The sequence below is a fragment of the Trachurus japonicus genome, chromosome 1 (assembly GCF_045865225.1).
Source record: "Trachurus japonicus isolate A0001 chromosome 1, Traja_1.0".
Classification (NCBI taxonomy): Eukaryota; Metazoa; Chordata; class Actinopteri; order Carangiformes; family Carangidae; genus Trachurus; species Trachurus japonicus.
Window position 1 is genome coordinate 32,287,966 of NC_140907.1, and position 22,211 is coordinate 32,310,176.

The following is a 22,211-nucleotide window of genomic DNA, read 5'->3' on the forward strand; positions in this document are numbered from 1 at the left end:
TCAGCCTTGTGCTGCTGATGTCATGTCCCGCCGTCGTGCTGTTTGCTGCCAATACGTATTATTGTCAGTCGGCCATCGCCTGCTGAGCCTGCAGGTGCTGAAATAACTCACTGGCTCCTATAGAGAGACGGCCTGAGGCTGTGAGGCTGAGGGGCGAGGTAAGGGGAGGGGGGGGGGGGTGTCTAAGGTGAGCAGCAGCAGCCTTGAAAGAACAACACTACACAGTAATTAGCACAGCGAGCTCCTGGACATGTGTTTCTGTTTGTGTGCTTGATTTAATTCTCATTTTTATAAGGTCGTACAACTTTATTTATTATTCAGCTGAAATATAATCAATCAGAATAAGTGATACGTTTTTTTTTCCAGTTCCACAGAACGATTGCACACAACTTTGAATATCTTTTTAAGTTGTATTTTTAGGGCACAAATTTCAGTTTTATAGAAAAAGATAATCTTTGATAGGACAATGGTAATAAACTCCCAGATAAAGGAAGAGCGGGAGACAGAGAGGTGGGGTAAATGATAGTCATTAGTCTGTCATTAACACTCGCCTCCAATGATTGCTGTCTGCCTGCTGCTATCTTTGGGGGACTGTTGTTGACTGGCATGTGTTAATGCGTGTGTGTGCATGTGCGGAGCGAGTGCACGTTTGTGTACCTTTTTTTTTTTTGTTCCGAGAAGCTAAATGAGCGCCTTAGTTTAGGGAAAGCTCTCGTTATTCCCGCTGAAAGTGATCCTCGTCCCTGCAGATACCCACACTTTGTTCCTCTTGTTAAAAACATGAATATTAATATGTCGTCTTGTTATTTTTCTCAGACAGATTATAATGATGCAAAACAAGAGCAAATACAGAGGACACGACGCTGTCAAACACGCATTCATACAATTTTGGGGCTAATTGACCTCCCTACACAGAGATGGTGTTGGAGTGACGCAGGAAAAGAGGAACGGAGATGAGAAAAATATCTAAGGTGTGAAAGAAAAAGATGTTGAGTGACATAAGGGTGAAGGCAGTGTCGTCTGGTTTTTGTGTTGGATGTAGTCCTTGTGGACGATTCGGACATGGCGATGTAATCAATAAGAAGTGTCTGTGGTGTTGTGGTGACAAGGACTGTGTATCTACTCATTTACTCTGCGACCTCAAAGATACAAAATAAACCAAGTGACAGCTGCACTGGAGCAACTGAGCTACTTAAGGCTTAATTTCTTTTGCAATAAATCAATTAACCATTTTGTCAATGAAGCATCAGCAAATGTCCATCACAATAGATCACAAGATGATGTCATGTCATGTCTTGTTTTTCTCCTATTGACGGACCAAAATCTCAAAACGTTCACAAGACACATCACATTTAAGAACCTAGACGCATTAAATGTTTGATGCTTTGGCTTGAAAAATCAAACCAATCAGGTAATTTTCCTTCAGTTGTTTAATCCTTAAATCGACTAATGTGTTGTTAGACCTAGCAAAACAATAAGACTTGTTATTGGGTGGTAAGTGTTAGGGTTTAGGTGTGAATCGAATAAACAGCAGCTAAAAAAGAAATGCTACTTTACATACAGCAGAATAATACACTGTATAATTAGTGTGCAATATTGAAAAAAAGAAAATAAATATATGTACAGTGTATAGTTTTTATTTTGATGAAAGTGATCCATGAACATGATCTCTTTAAATGTGATTTTTAATATTGGAAGATGTTGTTGAGGCAGGTTATCAGCACCACATTATTCTTATCATTATTTACAATGCAAACACAATGAGTCTGACACACTCTCTCTCTCTCTCTCACACACACACACTTGTTTTGTTTTTGCTCTCATTATCTCATTCTCTCATATCTCTTCTCTGACCTTTCTCTCACACTCCCTCCTGCTCCGTGTCTCATTTCCCTCGCTCTCTCTCTCTTTCTCCTGCCTTTCTCTGGATCAAGGTTCACCTCCGTCATTTGTTCTCATTATCTTGCTCTACTTAAGCAGCTATTATGTCCTCTGAGTGCAGGCGAGGGATGGAAGGAGCTCATATGAACTGTAAACTTAGCTGTGTTAAATCACACTTTGATATTCACTCATACTCTGTATTTGAACTATTACAGGCGCCTTATTTTACACCTTTTCAGCATTTTAATTCAGAGTTTGATCCATAGGAAGGTATATTTGTGGTTAAGTTTTGCATCTCCTTTCTTGGACTGTTTTGTTTTCCTGGTGTTGTAGCAACAACAGTGCTCAAAGATGCCAAATCCTGCAAAGTTGTATAGTGGGTCTAGGTGGGCGGGGCTTTGAGCAGTGTTAGAGAGTGGTGACTGCTTTGTTGTGACATCACAAAGTGACAGGAAGTCCTGACGGCTGGTTTTAAGGCTCAGTTTGTGAATACAGGCGGTGTGTGCATTTCTCTGTGGACTGAGGCTTTGATACTTTCACAATAATAAATAATTAAATCTGATTCATAATAATAAAAAACTAGGGCTGTTTTCGACTAAGGATTTTCATAGTCGAATCTGATTCGTCAGATTTTGCCGTAGTCGACTGATCGTCAAACCTTTTTTTTTTTTTTTAAAGATAGCAGCAAATTTGCGACTTTTTCCCCGTTTCAAACAAAAGAGCTAAAACACCCCAAAAATATGGTCGGTGTAAAACAAATACCTTTATTTATTTCCCACACTTTGGATGATTTTTAGTAGCCATTGGCCAGGGTATGCGTTTATGTCACGTTGCCCTGGACAACGCTCCTTTTGCTCGGACTGAGTGGCAAATCAAACATCCCTCAATGTGGTGAAGGATAGCGGTGGACACAGAAAAACCAGGTAAAACATGTAGTATCAAAACAAACGGAGGTCAGAAGAACAATCCGTACATTACGTTGTGTGTTTTAATTAATCCTGTAACACACAGTGTGACCGCGGCAGCGGCAGAGAGACAGACAGGCTCAGTGTTAAAGTGCAGAGGGACGAGATCACAGCTGTTACTCGCATCCCGACTCCCGGCACTTATGATGCGTTCATGACAACTCGGAAGTCGGAAAAAACGAGTTCCTCTTCTGAAAAACCCTGACATGTCAAACTTTAGGATGTGTTAGAGGACTAATTCATCTGTCTAACCATCAGAACTATTGACACATGAAACGGTAAACACAGATGATCGATCGAAAAAAAAAATTACACCTCGAGTTAATTTATTTTCCGTGGTTGAAAGCAGTTTCTTGAATGTAACTCGGTCAAAGTCAGACATATCCTCACAATGTTTTGTAGTTCTGTTTAGGTCATGCATGATGTAGGCTACATGCTGACAAAGTTAGACTGTCAGACTTCCTTGATTTTAAACTTTGGCGGCTCTGCCTGTTCTGCAGTGACTTCTGAGTACGTTGACGGTCCTGTTGTGTGTACTGCTCACCTCCGCTCATTTGAAAAAAAAAAAAAAACTCCACTCATTTGTGCAACTGCAGTGGGTGATTTATAGTAAGAAGCTAAGACTACCATTTAAACGCACACATCATTTTGAACTCTTTATTAACAGAAAGTAGCCAGATTTTGTATAAAAATAGGCTTTTTATAACGAAAAAAGACATTCTATGTATGTAACAATTTATGCTCAGCAGCCGTGGGCACCCCCATATAGTCAGAATGGTACGGTCTTATGTAGATTCGACTACGAGGTTCATAGTCGAATCAGACCTCTCCGAATCGAATCGTCGAATAGTCGACTTTTGGAGGTCAGCCCTATAAAAAACAGATACGAAAGTCTGATTTTATACCATATGGGACCTTTAATATGAGTATTTTGATGCATAATTGTATTCAAAACGGTTGAAGTAAGTATACTTAAGATGTTTTTTTGTTTTTTTTTGTGAATGTGCTTGTGTATTTTGTATTTTCTACCTGGCCTCAGTATTTTTTAGCTCCACCGGTTGTATTACGTAATTGTTGGTCAGTCTGGTGCTGCTTTTCGCTCTCGGTTACACAAGCCTGGCAATCGCTGCGGGATGGAAATAGCATGAAACAGCGGCCGTGGGCAGCAGAGGAAACCTACACGCTTAACATCCGCATCACATTACCAACATAGTACATCAGATGAAGAGAGAAAGAAATGAAAGAGATCGAGGGAGGAAAAAAGAAACAGAAAGCACAGAAAAATCCCACCAGATGGTCTAAAGGACGACTGTGCGTGTGCACGTCTGTGTTGTGTTGGTGTCGCTTCCTGTCCGGCTAGCAGGCGTCTATCTGTAACCGCACACAAAGTGTTTCCCTGCTGCCACGTATCTCAGCATCGCTGCCAAAGAGACCTGGAAGTTGGCAGCTGTTAGTGAAGCCAGCAGAACTTTATCTGCCCCGTCCATACCTCCACTTCTCTCTCATGCTGCACTTTATCTCCCTCAGTCCATTTCCAGCGGCTGATGGACTCCTCAATTAACTCATAGTGAAACGATGGTCTCACTAAAAAAAAAAAAAAAAACACAGATCTCCTTCTTCTACTTGTTGTGTGTGTGGGTGGGCTCGTCACAGTTGGATGAGTTTAGCACCTGTTAATGCAAAACAGATTGATAAGACATTATTAAACCCAGGTGTGGATTTGTTTCTTGTTTGGCAGCTTTAAAAAAAAAAAAGTTTGAACAGACTGGATCCTTGATCAAGATATCAAATGATGAACTGAGGACTTAACTCCACTCACAATGCAAGTACGCACGCACACACAACATACTGTAGGGTTCCTAATATTTTTGTCAGCGCTGGTTGCCACAGCAACAGGGCAAGGAATGTCTCAAGGAATCCTATGGCAGCTGTGCACCGAGTCGACTGGCCATCTGGGAGACAGATAAGGAGTGTGAGACACAGACAGATAGAGAAGTCAGAGATTTGAAGAGTTGGAAAGTTTATTGGTTCTTTAAAAAAATGTTTTGTGTGACTTTAGTTCTATCATTTATTTAACACAGTGGATATTTTTGAGGATCTGTTAGTGTTTGGTAAAGCCTGAGGATGATGATGGCTGCATCCAGGGAGGAAGTCCAATAGAACGAATCGCCTTGTTGTTGCTACTTGCAGGTAGGAAACCAGCATGAGAACAATAGCGGCGGACGAGAGTTTCGCTATATTTATCTCATTTTTCATTTCACTATAGCACCGTAGACTAATCTGATGTTTGTAAAGTCTAACCAATTATTGAACAAACATTACTATTTCTTTGTGCACGTTTTTGTAATTAGTCATGGTTATCGTAAATTGGCAGGGCTAACCATTACCTGTTTAACTTTAATAACTCAGTGACTCAATAAACGGTCCATGAAAAAAAAAATTTCCGGCGGATATCTGAGTTCCAACATGACTGAGCTAATTGGAGTCGTTTCATGTTGTGTCCGACAACAGGAAGGGTTTTAACAGTTGGCTTCCTGATGTCAGCTTTGCTGCTGCCGCTAGCTTAGCTGCTGCCGTTAGCTTTGCTAAGTGTCCTGTCAGCTGAGCCACTGATGCTTTCTAGACACCGTGATTTCCCAAAACTGAATAAATATCACACACAAAACTACTTTGCTTGTGCACACAGAAATAGTAATGTTTCTTCAATCATTTCAGATTTGTCTAAATGGTGATAGTCACGTGAAAAACATACAGTAGGTAGCTAAACTCTCGTTCGTTAATCAAATCACGTGCTGGTTTTCTACCCGGAAGTAGTTGTAAACAACAAGGCGATTCGTTCTATAGTCACTCTGTTTTTGTTTTTTTGGTGAAGGTAATAACCTTCCCTCCAAATAATAGGTTGTCTTTAATGATCTATCTAAGCATTTTATCTGTCCACTGCTCTTTTAGCCTTGTGGTTTTCATTTTTTTCCCGCTGGAAACTCACTCACAGACCTTCAGCAGGGGACTCAGTGTAACTCTGAGCCAGCTACAGTGTGACAAACAGAAGCTGCCATCCGTTTGACTGATGGTCTCATTTGTTCATGCTAATTGCACTGATATTTCAGCGTTAATGTGCTAATGATTCATAGTTTAAAAGCTTTATATTTCAACTCCACCCAAACATCGGCCTCAGTCGTTTAAGGGTGAAGAAGAAAGTTAGAGATGAGTCTGTGAAGGCATCAGTGAGAGATTCATGGAACAACTAATAGCATCTGTTGTTACTGTCATCTTGACAATTATCCACATAACCTTTATCATTCATGTGTCTTCATGGGTGTGCGTGTGTGTGTGTGTGTGTGTGTGTGTGTGTGTGCTCCTCTGACCCGACAGCGTAGGGAAAAGAGGAGCTGACATGAGATGCTGTGAAGCATTACCGTGTGATATCCCATGACATTTACTGCTGTCTTACACACATACACACACACACACACCATCACCCCCACACGTACAAACCATCCTCCCTTTATCCAGTCAGCTGCACCGGATCGAAGAACCCCCTGATGGAAAATTCCAGGAAAGAGGAAGAAGACCTGCCAGCTTCTCTGAACATGATACAGTGGCGGAGGAGTGGATGGAGAGAGTGGGCTACTGACAGATAGATGGATGGATGGATGGATGGATGGATGGATGTGTAAAGTGAGAACAGGTTGGTGGGAGAGAGATGTGTAAAGTAGGAAGAGAAGAACAGAAAAGAAAAAAGTAAATCAATGAATTATGTCTTGCTTTTTTCAAAACCTGGTGGGTGATGTTTTGGAGTGAGCTTCAGTTTGAATTGCTTTATCATTGCTTTCAATGAGTTTAAAGGAGTAGTTCATCATTTAATATTGTGGCTGATTTGTGGTCTGTCTGCAGTGATTAGCCTAGCCTCGCATGAAGTTAAGAAACCAGTTGCAAGTTGTAATCCTGGCTCCATCCAAAGTGAAACTGTAAAGCTGTACAGTAATTATTACATTATTTTGTTTGTTTAACTTGTACGCCAGCAGAGAAGTCAGCTGGTGATTATGAGACCAGTTTGTGGTCTGGAGCGTGTTGTTTGTGAGCACTGGTTTGGTTTGGTGTCTTTAGGAGGAGATGATTTTATTTAACAAAAAGTAGTCGCTGCACAACAACACTTTCCTTAAATCACCAATGAGTGTTTTGGATTTAATGTGACATATTGTGTTTATTAGTCAGCTTTACATGGATTTGTCTACATGTGTTTTTCCTGTCAGGCTAGATGTTTCCTTCTAGTTTCCAGTCGTTACGCAAAGACATTCAGTCTTTATCTACTTTTATATCATCTTCTTATGTCACACATGGAAAGCTAATAAGATAATCCTAAAACCAAAGCGTTTATTTGTATGACTTTCATTTTTAAGATCTGTGAAGTGATGTTTTCATCAGTTTTTTGTTTATTTATTATAATTCGTTTATTTAGCAGCTCTAGGTTCTATATCAATACTGTGAATGTATCAAAGCCTCAGTCCACAGAAAAAGGCACACGGCCTGTGTTCAGAAACTGAGCCTTAAAAGGAGCTGGCATGATTTCAGCGACTTTGTGATGTCACAACAAAGCCTTCACCTTTCAGAGGCTGCTCTCTTGTGATTGGCTCACCGACCTGGTGCAGCCCAAGATGGAGAGAAAGTTAATTATCCTCTTATGGGTTAATACTTAAAATCCAAAACACTGAAAAAGTGTAAAATATGGGACTGGTAACCAGATACAGTTGAACTTCCTGTCTTACACATCACACCTGCACTCACCTGTGTGTCAGGTGTGGTGTGTCTGAAGCACAGAGAGTCAAAGTTTTGTTTATTCTCTTATTTCTGATCATAATATCATTTCTACATGCTTGTATCAAAAATAGAAGTCGTCATTAACAGCTGTAGAAATATTTAGGCGGCACTAATGCCTCAAGGCATGATGGGACCTCACTTAAGGACACCACAGCAGAAAACCAAAATAACCTTACCCTCCCTCCCCTCTCTTTCTTTCTCTCTCTTTATCCCCTTCTCTCTCCATCTCCCTTCTCTCTCTCTCCTCTTTGATTATTCACTTCATTTGATAGTCGATCGGTTGCCATGGAAACCAGAGGTCGTTTGCCTCCTGCGTGTCTCTTTGGAAACAATAAAAAATAAAAAAATAAAAAACAAGGGAGGGAAGGCAGGAGAGAGAGGGAGAGAGACATGACATGGAGAGAGGGCTGGAAAAAGAGTGACACCACGCAGTGAGGTATTAAGAATTCATTTAGCCCCCGCTGCCACACACTTTCAACCTCGCAGCTCTTTCCAGCTCTGTCACGCTGATGCTTTTCGGCTCCATCCACATCTTGTGGGTAATGGTCTCCAGTGGCACCGAGTTTCATCTGGACCTTTAGAAATCTTAGCTTTTTTATTTCTTTCTTTCTTTCTTTCCTGGCTTTGCGATGTGACTGAATCTGCTCCTGGAGCTTTGCATCAAACTTTTCTTGAACCCGAATCAGTCAAACGTCCTAAAGTTATTTGACAATTGTTGAGTTTATATTTATGATAGAAAAGCGTCTGTTTTTCAGGGCATCGTCTGTTTTTCAGGGCATCGCTCCAAGTTCCTGTGGATTCTGCCTGTTGTTTTTTTCTCCATCTTTTTTTGGAGTTTATTGGAAAAAAGTAATTTGGAGATGCATCGATCAGAATAATTAGCTGCCTGCGGGTCTGATTCCGTCCCAGAACAGCGGACATGATATTGTTAGTAAAGCCTTGACGTGTTTTCAGTGAAACCATGGTTTGGTGATGGTCCATGACATTTAGTCAGTGAATCAACAATCACCACAGTGAACGAGTCTGTTGTTGTTGTTTTTGTTGTGGCCAGAAGAGTCACAACTGACTTGTAATCCTCATGCTGGGAGGATTGACGCAGCACGTTAGTTTGAAGACTGCGACCTTCCTCTCAAATGTACATAAATAGATTTTAATGGCAGTCTAAAACGCCCTTTTACCCAAACTTTAAAAAATCAATCAGAGAAACCCCTAGAAGTCAGGACCACAAGTGCTCAGATTCATCAGAGAGCTTAGCACAAAACCCAATCAGTCAAACTGTACCTCCAACTATTTTAATGGAGCTGCTCAGTGGCCCACATTGAAATACTGTATGTGTTCCCAGCAGTAGTGAGTGACAGCTGATGGATGAATGTGAAGCAGAGCATGCTGGGAAACAGCAGCACCCTGCTTTACATTCACTCCCTGGTTAAAAAGGAACTCCAGAGGTGAAACAGTTTTATTAAACAATTTTTGAGTTAATCTTCTCGTCTGTTGAGTTCTTATTTTTCTATCCAGCTGCTTGTTGATGTGTAGTGTGTGTGTGTGTGTGTGTGTGTGTGTGTGTGTGTGTGTGTGTGTGTGTGTGTGTGTGTGAGGGAAGGAAAGAAAAGATCCAGAGCCTCCCCCTCCTCCTCCTCTAAGGCACCTACACTAATTGACTCATTTTTCAGAAGTGGAGAGAGACAGACAGACGCTCGCACATTGTTAAAGGCAGCTCATGTATAGTCAGTGAGCATGAGAAGCCAAAATTGGAGAGACCCTGGCGGGGGCTGTTTTTTAAAGAACGTATTTGGCAGTGGAAATAACCCCCGAGATAATCCTTCTAGCATTAACCCAGGGGCTGTCATCATTACTTAGACTTGGGGGGAAAAATAAGAAAGCGCTGACCTGCAGTTTTTATCCAGCTCATGCTATTGACATTAAAGTGTGTATCTGCCAGGAAGGCCTGCGCTTTTTAGGGCAGTTTGTTCGCAGGCGGCGCCCGCAGGGCCACGCCATGAGCTCAGTGACACCTGCGGATGATATCTCTGTCCTCATTAGCAGGAGAGAGCTGCAGGAAAAAAAAAAAAACAGCTGAGGTGGCAAAAGTGTGTGTGCATGTGTGTGTGTGTGATCGCCTGCAGCACGCCTGCCTGCCAGAGGAGCGGTGACAACATGTGAATATTTTTAACGCTGCCGCCACAGCAGCCTGGTATCGTTGTCACACTGTGAGTCTATGTGACTGTGTGTGTGTTGTAGATTTAAGGACATATTCCAGACTGTTGTTCAGATATTCAGTTAAAACTTGTCTGAACGGGGATAAAAAGCCGAGTCCCCCACTGGTTCTGGTTCTGGTTCTGGTTCTGGAAATAAGATCCAACACAGACAGAGGCAGTTTTCAGACTTCTGGCAGGTGTCTGTCCCTCTGTGTGTCACCACCGTAGTGCAACAACTGTGCAACATGCAGTCACAAAACTACCCATGAGCACCGAGAGGTCATATTACTGCTGTGACCACTGAGCACATCTACATGGTGACAGGTGTCACAGCTCTAGTGACCTCATCACAAGGCCGACACCAGTTGTTACATATTACAGAAACTGTATTTTTCCTTTTATTTCCAAGACACTGCATGTGTCAGTTCAGACAATACATAATGTAGGGTAGGGTTATGTAAGTGGCAGAGATGTGTGTATTTCTAATGTAAATGTTTTATTAGTAACCAGTACTAATAAATAACTTGAGACCACTTTCTTCAAATTCGGCACACACATCTATTTGGACTCAAGGATGAACCGTTTGGTTGTCAAACGTTAGAGGTAGAGTCTAGAAGTTTTTGCTCAAAAATAAAAACTAGACTTAAACAAACGAAATCTGGTTAAATCATCACCTATGGGCTTCTAGTCCTGTGTGGTGGTGACAGGGGTTAATTTGAGCCGGATCCTGCCGGAACAAGATCCGGCACCTCTTAATTTTGGCCTCCCTGTGTTCCGGTACTTATTTGGGCAGATCCGGTACCTCTCATAAAAAAAATGTTTTAAAAATGTTTTTAAAAAAATATAATATGTATATATTAATTTACAGAACAGATCCCCATAAATCCATGTTGTTTATTAAGATTTAAAGTCATTTGAAAGAGTCGGAGATCTGTTGAAGTTGACGCACTGACCGGGCCGTATTTAGTTTCGCTTTTACCGCGCTGTGCACTGCTGCACTCGTCCTTTCCTCCCACCCCCTCTCTGTCTGTTTCTGTGTGTGTGCACGCGCGTGTGTGTGTGTGTGTGTGTGTGTGTGCGTGCGTGTGTGCGTGCGTGCCAATAACGGCGAAAGAGCGTTATGCGGAGATGAATGGACGGAACGATATTGCCGAAAAATGTATTCGTGGCGTAATTTATTTGAAACTGTGGGCAACACTGGCCGGAGCAACAGGCGGGGACCCTGGCATCAGCCCCTTACAGCAGGGAGATTGAGAAGAAGAGGAGATTCAGAAGAAGAGGAGATTCAGAAGAAGAGGAGAGGCAGAAGAAGAGGAGAGGCAGTGAGTGGAGAGTAGTGTGGGACGTCCAGCGACAGGTCAGGGATGAGATGCACAACTGTTTGGACAGCAGCTCAGTTCAAGGTGAAGCAGACTTATTACCCCTGGCTTCTTATGGAAAATTGAGGTTTTGCTGCACAACTGAGCTGAGCATACTGTCTATTAATAGGTCGCCGTGCCAGTCTTTGAATAATAGGAAGATTTGTGTGATTTTTTATAAGCTCTTTTTTTTTTTTTTTTTTACAAGTTAGACCTGTTGAGAAAATTCCTGACTGTAAAGCACCGCCTGTGGTGATGTGGGCATTTGCCTGTGCCTAAAATAATTGGATAGCCTATTATTTGAAATTGAGGCTTGTGTCCCACAGCATGGCATGTCCGCCGCCCCCCCCCCGTCGTGCGCCGCATACGTTCCGGGACCTCTGCCCGTCTCGTCATCCCCGAGCTGTCATGTGTACTTTGCGTTCCGGCACCTTATGATTTACAAATTAACCACTGGGTGGTGACTGTGTCCTTTTCCCTCCCCCACCTATATTTTGGTCTTTTGCTTTGTTTTGTTGTGCACGGGGTCGCTTTTGGTGGAGATTCGGTGTTTTCTCTCCAGCCAATGACAGAGCTCGGGTGAAGCTCCATGCAGCACGAGTAGGAGGGCTGATAGCCCTGCTATAGCTGTCCCGGATGCTAACGAGTGCTAGCGGCAGATTCTATCCGCCACCGCTAACACCCATTAGCTTGGCACTAACTTCTGCTAGCATCCGCCGCTAGCACTCGCTTCCCAGCTCACCACAACGGCTCTCCTACTCGTTACAGCAAAACACTGGAGGCTCCCATTGTTGGTGACGGACAGGTATTGGCCGCTGCTCCAGCGCTTCATTCGGACTATTTCCTTTCCTTTGCGGTCCTGGCAACTGCTGCTGTCAGGGGCAGGAGGCTGCACAGTTGAGCCCGAGAGGAGGGCCCAGTTTGAATGTTTTGTTTACAAACTGCAACAAACAAACCTCCAGACTCTACCTTTAAAGGTCAAAACCCATTTTTGTCCAATACCCACAAATTCATTCTGCAGTTATGAGATGATTTGACTCATATGTACACAAGGATAAAATGGAGTGGTGACATTTTACATCTGAAAGTTTGAAGGTCAGTTTCATTGTGACATCATAATGTTCTGCAGAAACTCTTGTGGCCATATTTCCTGAAACTTAGCTGATTGGTGGTCGTCATTTCTGTTGAATCTTCTACCATGTTAATTGGTTTTTATTGGAGTTTGTTTTTAAAGCAAATACAACAGAATGTTTTTAGCAATTGTCTCACCTTTTCTCCCCAGGAACATGTCAATCAAGTTTCACACATCACACATTTTTCTGTTTTCTTACCCACTTAAGCTGTTTAATTACAGTAACTGCATTAACTGTGGCCTCATGAATGTCCTGTAGGTAGAACTGACTCATGAATCTATCTGGCAGCCAGTGCTTTTAAAATCAATAATTGAAAAGGTATACTCCAATTAAAAATTGATCTTCTGGCGTATTAATCATCAACGTGTGATATTTGTGAAGTCGTTCCAACAAATATCAGATGACAAATCTCTTGCCTCTTAACCTTGTTTCGCATGTCTACTTCACAGCTATTAGCCTGTTGGGACATCAATATTAAACATGGCGCCCTGCGGTGCTGAATATTTATCTTTAAATGATCCCCGTCAGCTGACACACATCGATTTAATGTTTGATTTAATGAGAGACTTAATGCGCACAACTCAGCGTACGTGTGTGTGTGTGTGAATGTGTGGGTGGGTGAGTGTGAGCTTTTTATGTTTTTGAGCGTTTTGGTTTGCACGTGCAAATCTGCGTATGTGTACTTTTCTGCTCGTGTGTGTGTGTTGATGAGTGGGCGTTTGGTTGCATGTGTGCAAGGCTCTGTCTGTGTCTGTGCATGTGAGTGTGTGTGCGTGTGTTTACGTGTATGCATGTGTTTTGCCCACACACAGCCTATCTTTATCCATGCTGTGATATCTGCAGTCGTCCATCTCTTTGTAGGAAGGTTCAGGCAGGGCCAGGAGAAACATGTTGAAGGATTTAATCCTGTCTGTTCAAACCTGCAGTGGAGCGGAAGAAAGAAAGAACAGGTTCACCAGGGTTTTTTTTCTTCTTTTTTTCTTCTTCTTCATTCCTCTAAAAGTGCTGCCGACCTGCAGGCTGTGTGATGGAGGAGCTGCTGCAGGAGCTTTTCAGCTTCAGCATCGTCCCATCTCTCCCCTGGGTTTATTACAGCGCATCCTCCTTCACGCGCTTGTTAGCCGAGGAGTGCGCTCGACCCCTGAACACACAGGAAAAACACAGATTGAATCCCTCGGTCACATTCTGCTGCTTTGATATTTTGTTTTTGTCAATTGTCTCTGGCACCGAGCTCTGGTTTTACATGTTCAACTCGCTCCGTTAACTTCACTCTCCAACCATTTGGCATCGCACCAGATATTGTCTAACATTTGTTCTGCGGCACATTGAGAGGTGAACCGTCCTCGTAGGAACTCACTGCTTTCCCCAGGCCACACTGATAGTGAAACTGAATTCTGTGAATTACACCGATATTAGAGCTCATTAAAGTTCATAATCATGAATTTACTTTGGGGTGTTTAATGTGAGTGTCCAGGGAATAATACTGGAAAACTGTACACATTGTAAATATCACACATTATAAACAGCAGACCCTGTGTTGTAACTGCTCCTCAGGCCTTTAGCAGTTTCAGCAAAATCCACAGTTGGCCTTAAACTCAAAGCTGCGCTCTCACATTTTGTGACTGATTTGAACCCAAAAGGATTTAACCTGAATGTTTTTTTTCTAGGCGCTCTGGTGTAAATGTTAGCATCTTGGTAAAGAGCAGGCTTGTAGGAATGATGTGATTCTCAAAATTTAACTATTATACTACAGTATTACTTTCTTATTGATATTGCATAACACTCACTTATTGGGGTGATTACATTGTTTTAATATTTTAGAAATAAATTACAACCCAACCTGCATGTTTTTTGTCTTAAATAATGCTTCTGTAGTGCTTTTATTTTGAAGGATAGACCTATACAGTGTGTCATATGTGTCGACCTCGGGTGTTTATTTCAGTTCAAATTTTCAGTTGTTTGAGAGTTTTGAGAGTTTGCAGTTTCCACTGATATCCATGAAAACACACTTATAGATTGTGTGCACGGCTCTGTCAGTTCTTCTCCTTAACCAGCTGTTTCCACGTGGTTCGAACGTGTCAGTATGATGGTGATCCTGTTGAACTGTGTGACCCTGGGGATGTACCAGCCCTGCGAGAACATCGACTGCTCCTCAGACCGATGCCAGATTCTACAGGTAAAACACACCTTAATTCATACATGTGTTTCTAAATGCGTTTGTGATTTTGCCTTTATTGCTTTTCTGAGAATGTGTGCAGCCTCCATTTAAATCTCAGAGAAAAAAAATCTATGTGAAATTTTGCACCAACATAGACTCCCAGCAGGGGTGGTTTCTATCACTCATTTACTCATTGTTGCAAGTCACTTGTTTGTGTGGTGTCTCGTAAGGATTCGAGTCATGTACCATAGATATTTGATTGTTTTTTGAGTGTTTGTTGTGGTTGAAAAAATGACCCCCATAGTTTAGCGTTGTCTCTATTCCTAGCGCCGGGTAGCCATGGTGTAACTCCGGTTTGCCTGCATCAATTTTAGTCGTGTTTTTTGCTCCCCCCAACACTGGGTGACCATCAGGACAACGATTTAGGGGTCAAAAATGGCCGGAATTCTCTTTTAAATGAGTTTAGAAAAACATTTTTTCAGGGTTGAAAAACGACATAGTGTTGCTTTAAGTTTGGCCTTCTTCACATCAACCTTCACTGCCCTCTCTAGACCTTTGTGTTTCTCTTCTCTGATGCTCTTGGTCACTATTCTTTGAAGGTGCTCTGTAGATAAAGTTTTCATACTTTCGACAGGATCATGTATATTTGATCAGATGCTCTACATCCATACATCTGTACTCTAGAAAAGCACTTACACACTCAGAAACATGCGCCATCAAACCTGCACACATGCACTCTGATTCTCAGCCATACATGTTTTATACATAACCTATACAAAAGCAGACGTGCTGAACTTACACAAGGCAATTGCACCTGACAACATATACAGGAACAGGCTCGTACTTTACATTTACATTCCTAGAAGCAGAGTGCTCCTCCAGGAACATCGCACATTATTCCTTTATACATGTGTTGACACATAAAGAACTGTCACTCTTTTCCTCCCTGTATTTCTTGCTCTCGGTCCTCCTCCCCTTGCGCTCCCTCTCCCATGCTGAGGCCTGTAACTCCTGCCGGTGACTCACAGCCAGCATGTGGTCTTTATGCTGCAGCGAGCATGACTTTCACACGTACGGCACCTCAGCAGCTTTTCCCCGTCATCTGGCAGAGATGCGGAATCGCCTCTCGCTCATGTCAAAGGTGGCCTGAGTGGGAGTAACATCTGTGCGCGAGCGTGTGCACGTATGTCTTCAGTCTGTCGGTTTGTTGAATCACCCCGGCGTCTTGTTTTTTCACACGCTCACACACACACACACACACAGGCACTGCACTCATCATACAACAGCCGGCGTACACACGTACACACACACAGCGGATTGATTCACGCTCCCTGGGGGAGGTGGCTGGTGAGTTGGACCTAATAGAATTTCTCCTCCAAGTATCTATAGACCCCATTCAATATCAGCATGGATTTAGTGGGCTACAGCGCCACAGTCAATACACTCCTCTCAGAAAATCCATTGTTCAATGCCACGACTTCAATGGTGCCTCACCAGCAAGATCTATAGGCTCTAACAAATGTGGACTTACAGACCTCTGGAAACGTATAGTTAGTATAGTAACAAGAGGAGAAAGAGAGAAGATGGTTTGGATCAAAACTAAAGACTCTGAGACACCTGCAGTCGTAGCCTGGAGGACACTTCACAACTCATCCTTCAGGGTTCATCGACGCCTCTTGGATGTGCGACCAAACAGCGACTTCATTTGCATTTGACTGCCTCCCAGCTATATAATGTCCTGGAATACGCGAGACTCTTCATAGACATCCCAGGTTGTTGTGTGAAGGCTGCAGCGTTTTCATCTAAGCGAACAGGAAATGTAAGAGAATCAATAATAAGCCCCCAGACAGAGAAACTGCAGGCAAACAATCGTCCTTCATCACAAATTACAAGTACAAGTACGGAACAAGCTTCAGCTCGGACACAAGCTGAGACACTTGTGTCCTGCAGTGTCTTTCATAATAGCGGCGCTCTTTGATCTGATCACTTCCTGGGCCGAGCTGAAGACGTGGAAACTTCGGAGCCTTCAGGCCTAAATGATTTCCAGCATCAAAAATCAAATAGTTTTCACTTATGTAATAATGAGTTGCTATTTGTACAGACGGAGTTGAAGCACATGGTGGAGTTATGCAACATAGAAAGGTGATGCTGATGCTGGAGAGTAGAAAAAAGCGGATAGATCAATATTCATTTTTATATAATGATGTCATAATATTCAACCACATTTCCCAACAACAAGGGGTATTTAATAGTAAAACCGCGGTTGGTGGGAGTTTCTTTCTTCATAGACAGTGGATACATTCAAATTTCCACTTGATGTTGGCACCAGATAAAAAGTCATTATGATACATTTCAAATTTAAAGATATGGATATCGTTGTGCCAATGATTTTCTGATCAGTAAGTGTTTGACTGGCACATCAGGTTGATATATTCAGGCTCATTACATTTATATCTGTCAATAGGTCACAAGAAACTCCAGTAAATGTGTCATCTCCATGATTTGTTAGCCAGACACTAGTCAAATATTGTTATTTCAACTGACACTTTAAAGGTCCCACATTGTAAAAATGAAATTCCCATGTTTTCTTTATTATAGAGCAGCTCTGTGTTCTCTATCAATACTGTAAAAGTATCAAAGGCTCAGTCCACAGAGAAATGCACACAGCCTGTATTCAAAAACTGAGCCTTAAAATGAGCTGTCACCACTTCCTGTAACGTAGTGATGTCACAACAGATGAATGTCCCAAGCTCCGCCCACCTCGACCCATCATCCAACCTTGCAGCTTTGGCTTCTCTCTGAAATCTGCTGTATTTTTATGAATCACACAAAAAACATTCAGCCTCCTCTCTTCTGATTGGCCTGGTGTCACTAAAACTGCAAAGAGAAAGCATGTTAAACTACACTGAGATGGTTTTTTGGCTCTTAAAACTACAAACATTATCTTCACACTCATACCTTTAAAGCAGGGGTCTTCAACGTTTTCCAGGCCAAGGACCCCCAAACTGATGGAGAGATGGAGCGGGGACCCCCTACTTATATTGTATAAAATTGTGTTTTATATTTAACGAGTCCTGTATTGCCAGGAAATGATAATACATACGTAGTCTATGAAAAAAAGTGGAAAAGTCAGGGGGCAGGGGCCCACTTTAGTATTCAGGGGGCCCAGAATTCCTAGCAACGGCCCTGGTGCCATATGCCAAAAGTGCCATATTCTCGACTATAAATCACGCTTTTTTTTAGGAGTTTAGTCAAAGGGACTTATATAAAAAATATATGCCATGCCATGATCACAACAGGTCACAACTATGCTTGTGGTAACTGAATGCTGCTACTGCACCAATGAAAGAATTACTAAACCATAAAAAGACAGAGAAAACAAAGCAGTGTTTCCCCTACTGTTTTTTTCTCTGGCTTTTTATGCATTTATTTTGAAAGGGCAGCTGGAGAGAGACGGGGGCGCAGAGAGAAAGTGAGAGGGGGGATTGACACGCAGCAATGGGACAGTCGGAGGGTCGCTGCAGCGGCCGTGCTCTACCAAGACTCGTGACTCACCTCCAACCGTCAGCGCCGCGGTCATCGGAGCTGATTCTGGGAACATTTACACCGGGCCCGCGGTGTCATGTCTCGGTTCCACGGAGCGTTTCAGTGACGCTGCTTCATTGTCGCTGCGCTATGAGCAGACGTGGCGGCGCGCGTTAATGTCACCATCGTATGAGTGTGTGCTGTGAATTAACGAGTGTGTATGGAGAATGAAAACTAAAGTCCCATCGTTGTGTAGCTGACGGTTCAGGGGCCAATTGTCACAGCACCAGTGACAGCGGTGTGTGTGTGTGTGTGTGCGCGCGCCCGCCATCGGGCTGATTTTAGAGGGGGGTGGGGGGGAGTGAGCGAGAGAGAGTGAGAGAGAGACGGTGCGCAGTGTTTGTATCAGATACAATACAAAGTCTCGTCTGACACCTATATTATAGGAAAACAGAGGACTTGTATGTAAAAATCCGATGTTCAGCAGCAGGGAACGCCCCTATGGATCTTTTTTTCATAACTTCCATATCTTTTGTCATATTTCTTTTCCCTCAACCAAAACTTTCGCGACCCCCCTGCAGTACCCCCGCGGACCCCCTAGGGGTCGCGGACCCCCTGTGGAAGACCTCTGCTTTAAAGGATCCGATGTTCAGTTGAATACTGAAAATTTGTTCATTCTGAGCTCAAATTCTTATACATGTGTCAAAAATGAAGCCTGGATAGATCCAGACTGTCAAACAAGAAAAGGAGTACGGAGGGAAAGAGACAGGAAGAGAGACAGGGCAGAAAAACCAAAATGTGAGTGATAGGTGTGAGACAGAGCTGATGAAATGTCAGAGGAGGAAAGTTTCTGACATTTGCCAGAGTCATCATCTCTCTCGGGTCTCGTGAACTTTACACAAGGTAGCGGCTCGTCCATCTTCCCCGGTTTGACAAAGGTCAAGGATTCAACCTCTGACCATTCCCTCCACATTAGTAGGCCGGCACGGCATCTCGACACACCTCCGCTGAGACTGCTGAGGAGGCACTTTGTTTGTTTTTTCAAGCTCCACATGAGTGGTTTCAGATTCAGATCATGTTGCCTACAGTACTTCCCTCTGAAAATCAAATTACAGGCAACGCCAAGCGCGTCAGTTCATCTCTAATCCCCCTGTATACACAGAAAAGAACAGCAGCTAATCTGGGCTTTTTGCTCACAACAGCAATAACACGCATTAGCAAGCTGAGATCTTTGATTTATTTAGATTTTTTTTCTCTTTCTTCTTTTAATTAGATGCTTGATTAAAGCTGGGAGTGCGGTGGGGGTGGGTTGCAGTGCGGGGCTTATCTCTGATTACTGCTCAAACAAATTATTTTCCATTTACCCCTCTGTTTAGGGCAAACTGCTCAACTGAGAGAGGGGGAAGACGGAATAAGAGGTGTGGGTGAGAAAGGAAGGGAAACAGTTTAATAGAGAGAGAAAGAGGTCAGGAGGGAGAGATGGAGGTATGAAATTGGCAGAGCGAGAGAGGAGACCGCAGATGAAATGGTTGTAGGAGTCTGAAGTAAAAGATCAGCAGGGAGGCGAAGCAAAGAAGAGAAGAGGAGGAAGGAGGAGGTTAGTGAAACCTTTCATGGCTCAGGCTCTGTGTACGAGGAGTCCTGGTGCAGGGTATGATCCCATTTCACCTCAGCTTCCACCTGGATTTGTGTCGACACCCCGGGGTGATCGCCCACCTCGGCCTCAAAGGGTTCATATGAGGAAACAGAGCTTAAGTCGAAGGCTGGGCTTGAATCTGGACAATCTGGATGAGCTGTATTGTCTGCACAGTGTCAGAAATTTCTAGATGACAGTTTTTGGAAGCCTGAGGTGATGACTTCATGTTTTCACATTTGAGGCAACCAACCATCTGGAAGACAGATGTTCAATTGACTGTCATATACTGTAATATGGAAAACAGAAGCATACAATCATCATTAGAGAAGCTGGAACCAATGAATCTGTGTAGGTTTAGCTTGAGAATCATGAATTATAGTAAAAATCATCGGTTAATCCACTAAACAATAATGAAATCAAAAATGAAAGAAAAAAGTTAAAAAGGATGCAGGGTAATGAGAAGATAAAATGCAAATGAGATTGGATATCTGAGTTCAGTGGTTGCCATGGATTTGACCGAAAGATCTTGACCCTGTAATCCATCTCAGCATTTATCTAAAAGGGCTGTGAATTAAATCACTTTTGCAATTTGTCTCTGATAACAAGCACAGCTGTACAGAATTATTAAATGCATTAGTAGGCCTGTATCTTCTGGATTCGTTCAAATGGATGTTTCTGTAAAGTATGTCCGTCCTGTCCCTGAAGAGGACTCTGTATGACTCTGCTAAAAGTCTGCAGGAAGTGCACCAGCGTCCTTTTAAACTTGATAAATTATGGATTAGCGCAGCTCCAGGCGTTCCAGATGTCACAGGTGTGAACCCACAAAGTCTGGGCAAAGTCCAGATGTTTGGATTCAGCCACTGTGATGTTGAAGAGAATCCTGAGGTGATCTTGACGCTCGCGTCCCGGCGTCGGCCTGAAATAGCCGAGTCATAAGAGATGAGTCATGCAAACAGAAGATTTCCCTGTTACCACTTTATGTTGTTGACAGCAGGCAGGACGGACCCACAGACTGTCAGCATGTTGGTTCAGACTCACAGCACCAGGTGGTGTTTTTCCACTCGCTGCTGAAGCCCAGTCATTAAGACGTTCATTTTCAAGGTGATGGAGATGGAAGGAAACTCAAGAATCTATTGGCAGGATTTCGTTTTTTTAAGAAATCATGGAAATATTACATAATATGACATAAAGTTAGGGTTACTGTTATTTCTCAGAAAAAGTAGAAAAAAAAGCAAAGATCGCATAATAGTTAATGTTTTTAAATGTGTTATTTTGTTCTTTCTATCATCTAACGCAGTGTTTCTCAACCGGGAAATAGGAACTCTAGAGGTTCTCTGTGTAATTGCAAGGATTTCTAGTTATGGTACCGGTACTAGTGCTGGTTCTGCTGCAGGGTACTGGTTCTGCTACAACTAGTGTTGGTCCTGGTGCTGGTTCTGGTACTGGTACGGGTTCTGGTGTCAGTTTGGATACTAGTTCTGGTGTTTGTTCTGGTACCGGGTTTGGTACCGGTACTTGTTCTGGTACCGGTTCTGGTATGGATTATGGTTCTGGGTCTGGTGTCGGTTTGGGTACTAGTTCTGGTACCGTTTTTCTTTTCGATCGGTTCTGATTCTGGTGCTAGTTATGGTACTGGTACTAGTGCTGGTTCTGCTGCAGGGTACTGGTTCTGCTATAACTGGTGTTGGTCCTGGTGCTGGTACTAGTTCTGCTACTTCCTGTGTTGGTGCCGGTGAGTGGTACTAATACTAGTCCAGTTAGAAATGATACTGGTCCTGGTGTTGGTGGAGTTTCCACTGGAGAAGAGACTAACTACCCTTCTCACCATCTAAAGTATCTATCTTGAAGCTACGACACATTTGTTGAAAGTTATTTACATTTAAGAGAGTGCATTACTGTAATTCCCTGTTTGTTATATACCGGTATACAGCATTGAAATTGTATATTTTCCTCCAGAACTGTTAATAAATATGCACTGATCCAATTAAAAAGGCTATTTCTATTTCTGTCAAATTGGTTTGGGACTTGTTTGCCCCCTACCTCATGCCTGGGTAGTGGTTGGGGGCAAGAGGGGTCCTCAGGGTTGCTAAAAAATGTCCAGTGTGCCCCCTCAGGTCGGTTTTAGTCCATCCAGTCTCATTATTTCTGACATATTTGATTTATGACAGGTTGTCTCTGTGTCTCCTGACGTCTCTCTCCCACTCTCTTTTTCTCTCTCAGGCCTTCGACGCGTTCATCTACATCTTCTTCGCTCTGGAGATGGTCATAAAGATGATCGCCCTGGGGATCTTCGGCCGCCGCTGTTACCTCGGGGACACATGGAACCGGCTGGATTTCTTCATCGTCATGGCAGGGTGAGGACCTCCCGCTCCCTACTCGTCCTCCTCCTCAGTCAGAGCTTTTTGTTTCCACACACATCTTTGCAGCACTGAATAATTAACGGCACAAAATGAAAACAGTCCATAGGGCGAATTAAAGCATAAAGGGTAACATTACGCTTCCTGTTTAATCCTATATGTAGGATTAAATGGGAAGGGAGGAT

At 42.9% G+C, this 22,211-nt stretch overlaps 1 protein-coding gene across 1 annotated transcript in view; it reads left to right on the forward strand.

Annotated features, from left to right (window-relative positions):
- Positions 1-22,211, forward strand: part of LOC146992329 (voltage-dependent T-type calcium channel subunit alpha-1I-like) — a 292,588-nt gene that overhangs the window by 92,923 nt on the left and 177,454 nt on the right. The window contains exons 3-4 of the mRNA XM_085785626.1: positions 14,414-14,526; positions 21,890-22,023. Of these exons, the coding sequence (XP_085641752.1) occupies positions 14,414-14,526; positions 21,890-22,023 (247 nt within the window). The remainder of the gene's footprint in view (positions 1-14,413; positions 14,527-21,889; positions 22,024-22,211) is intronic.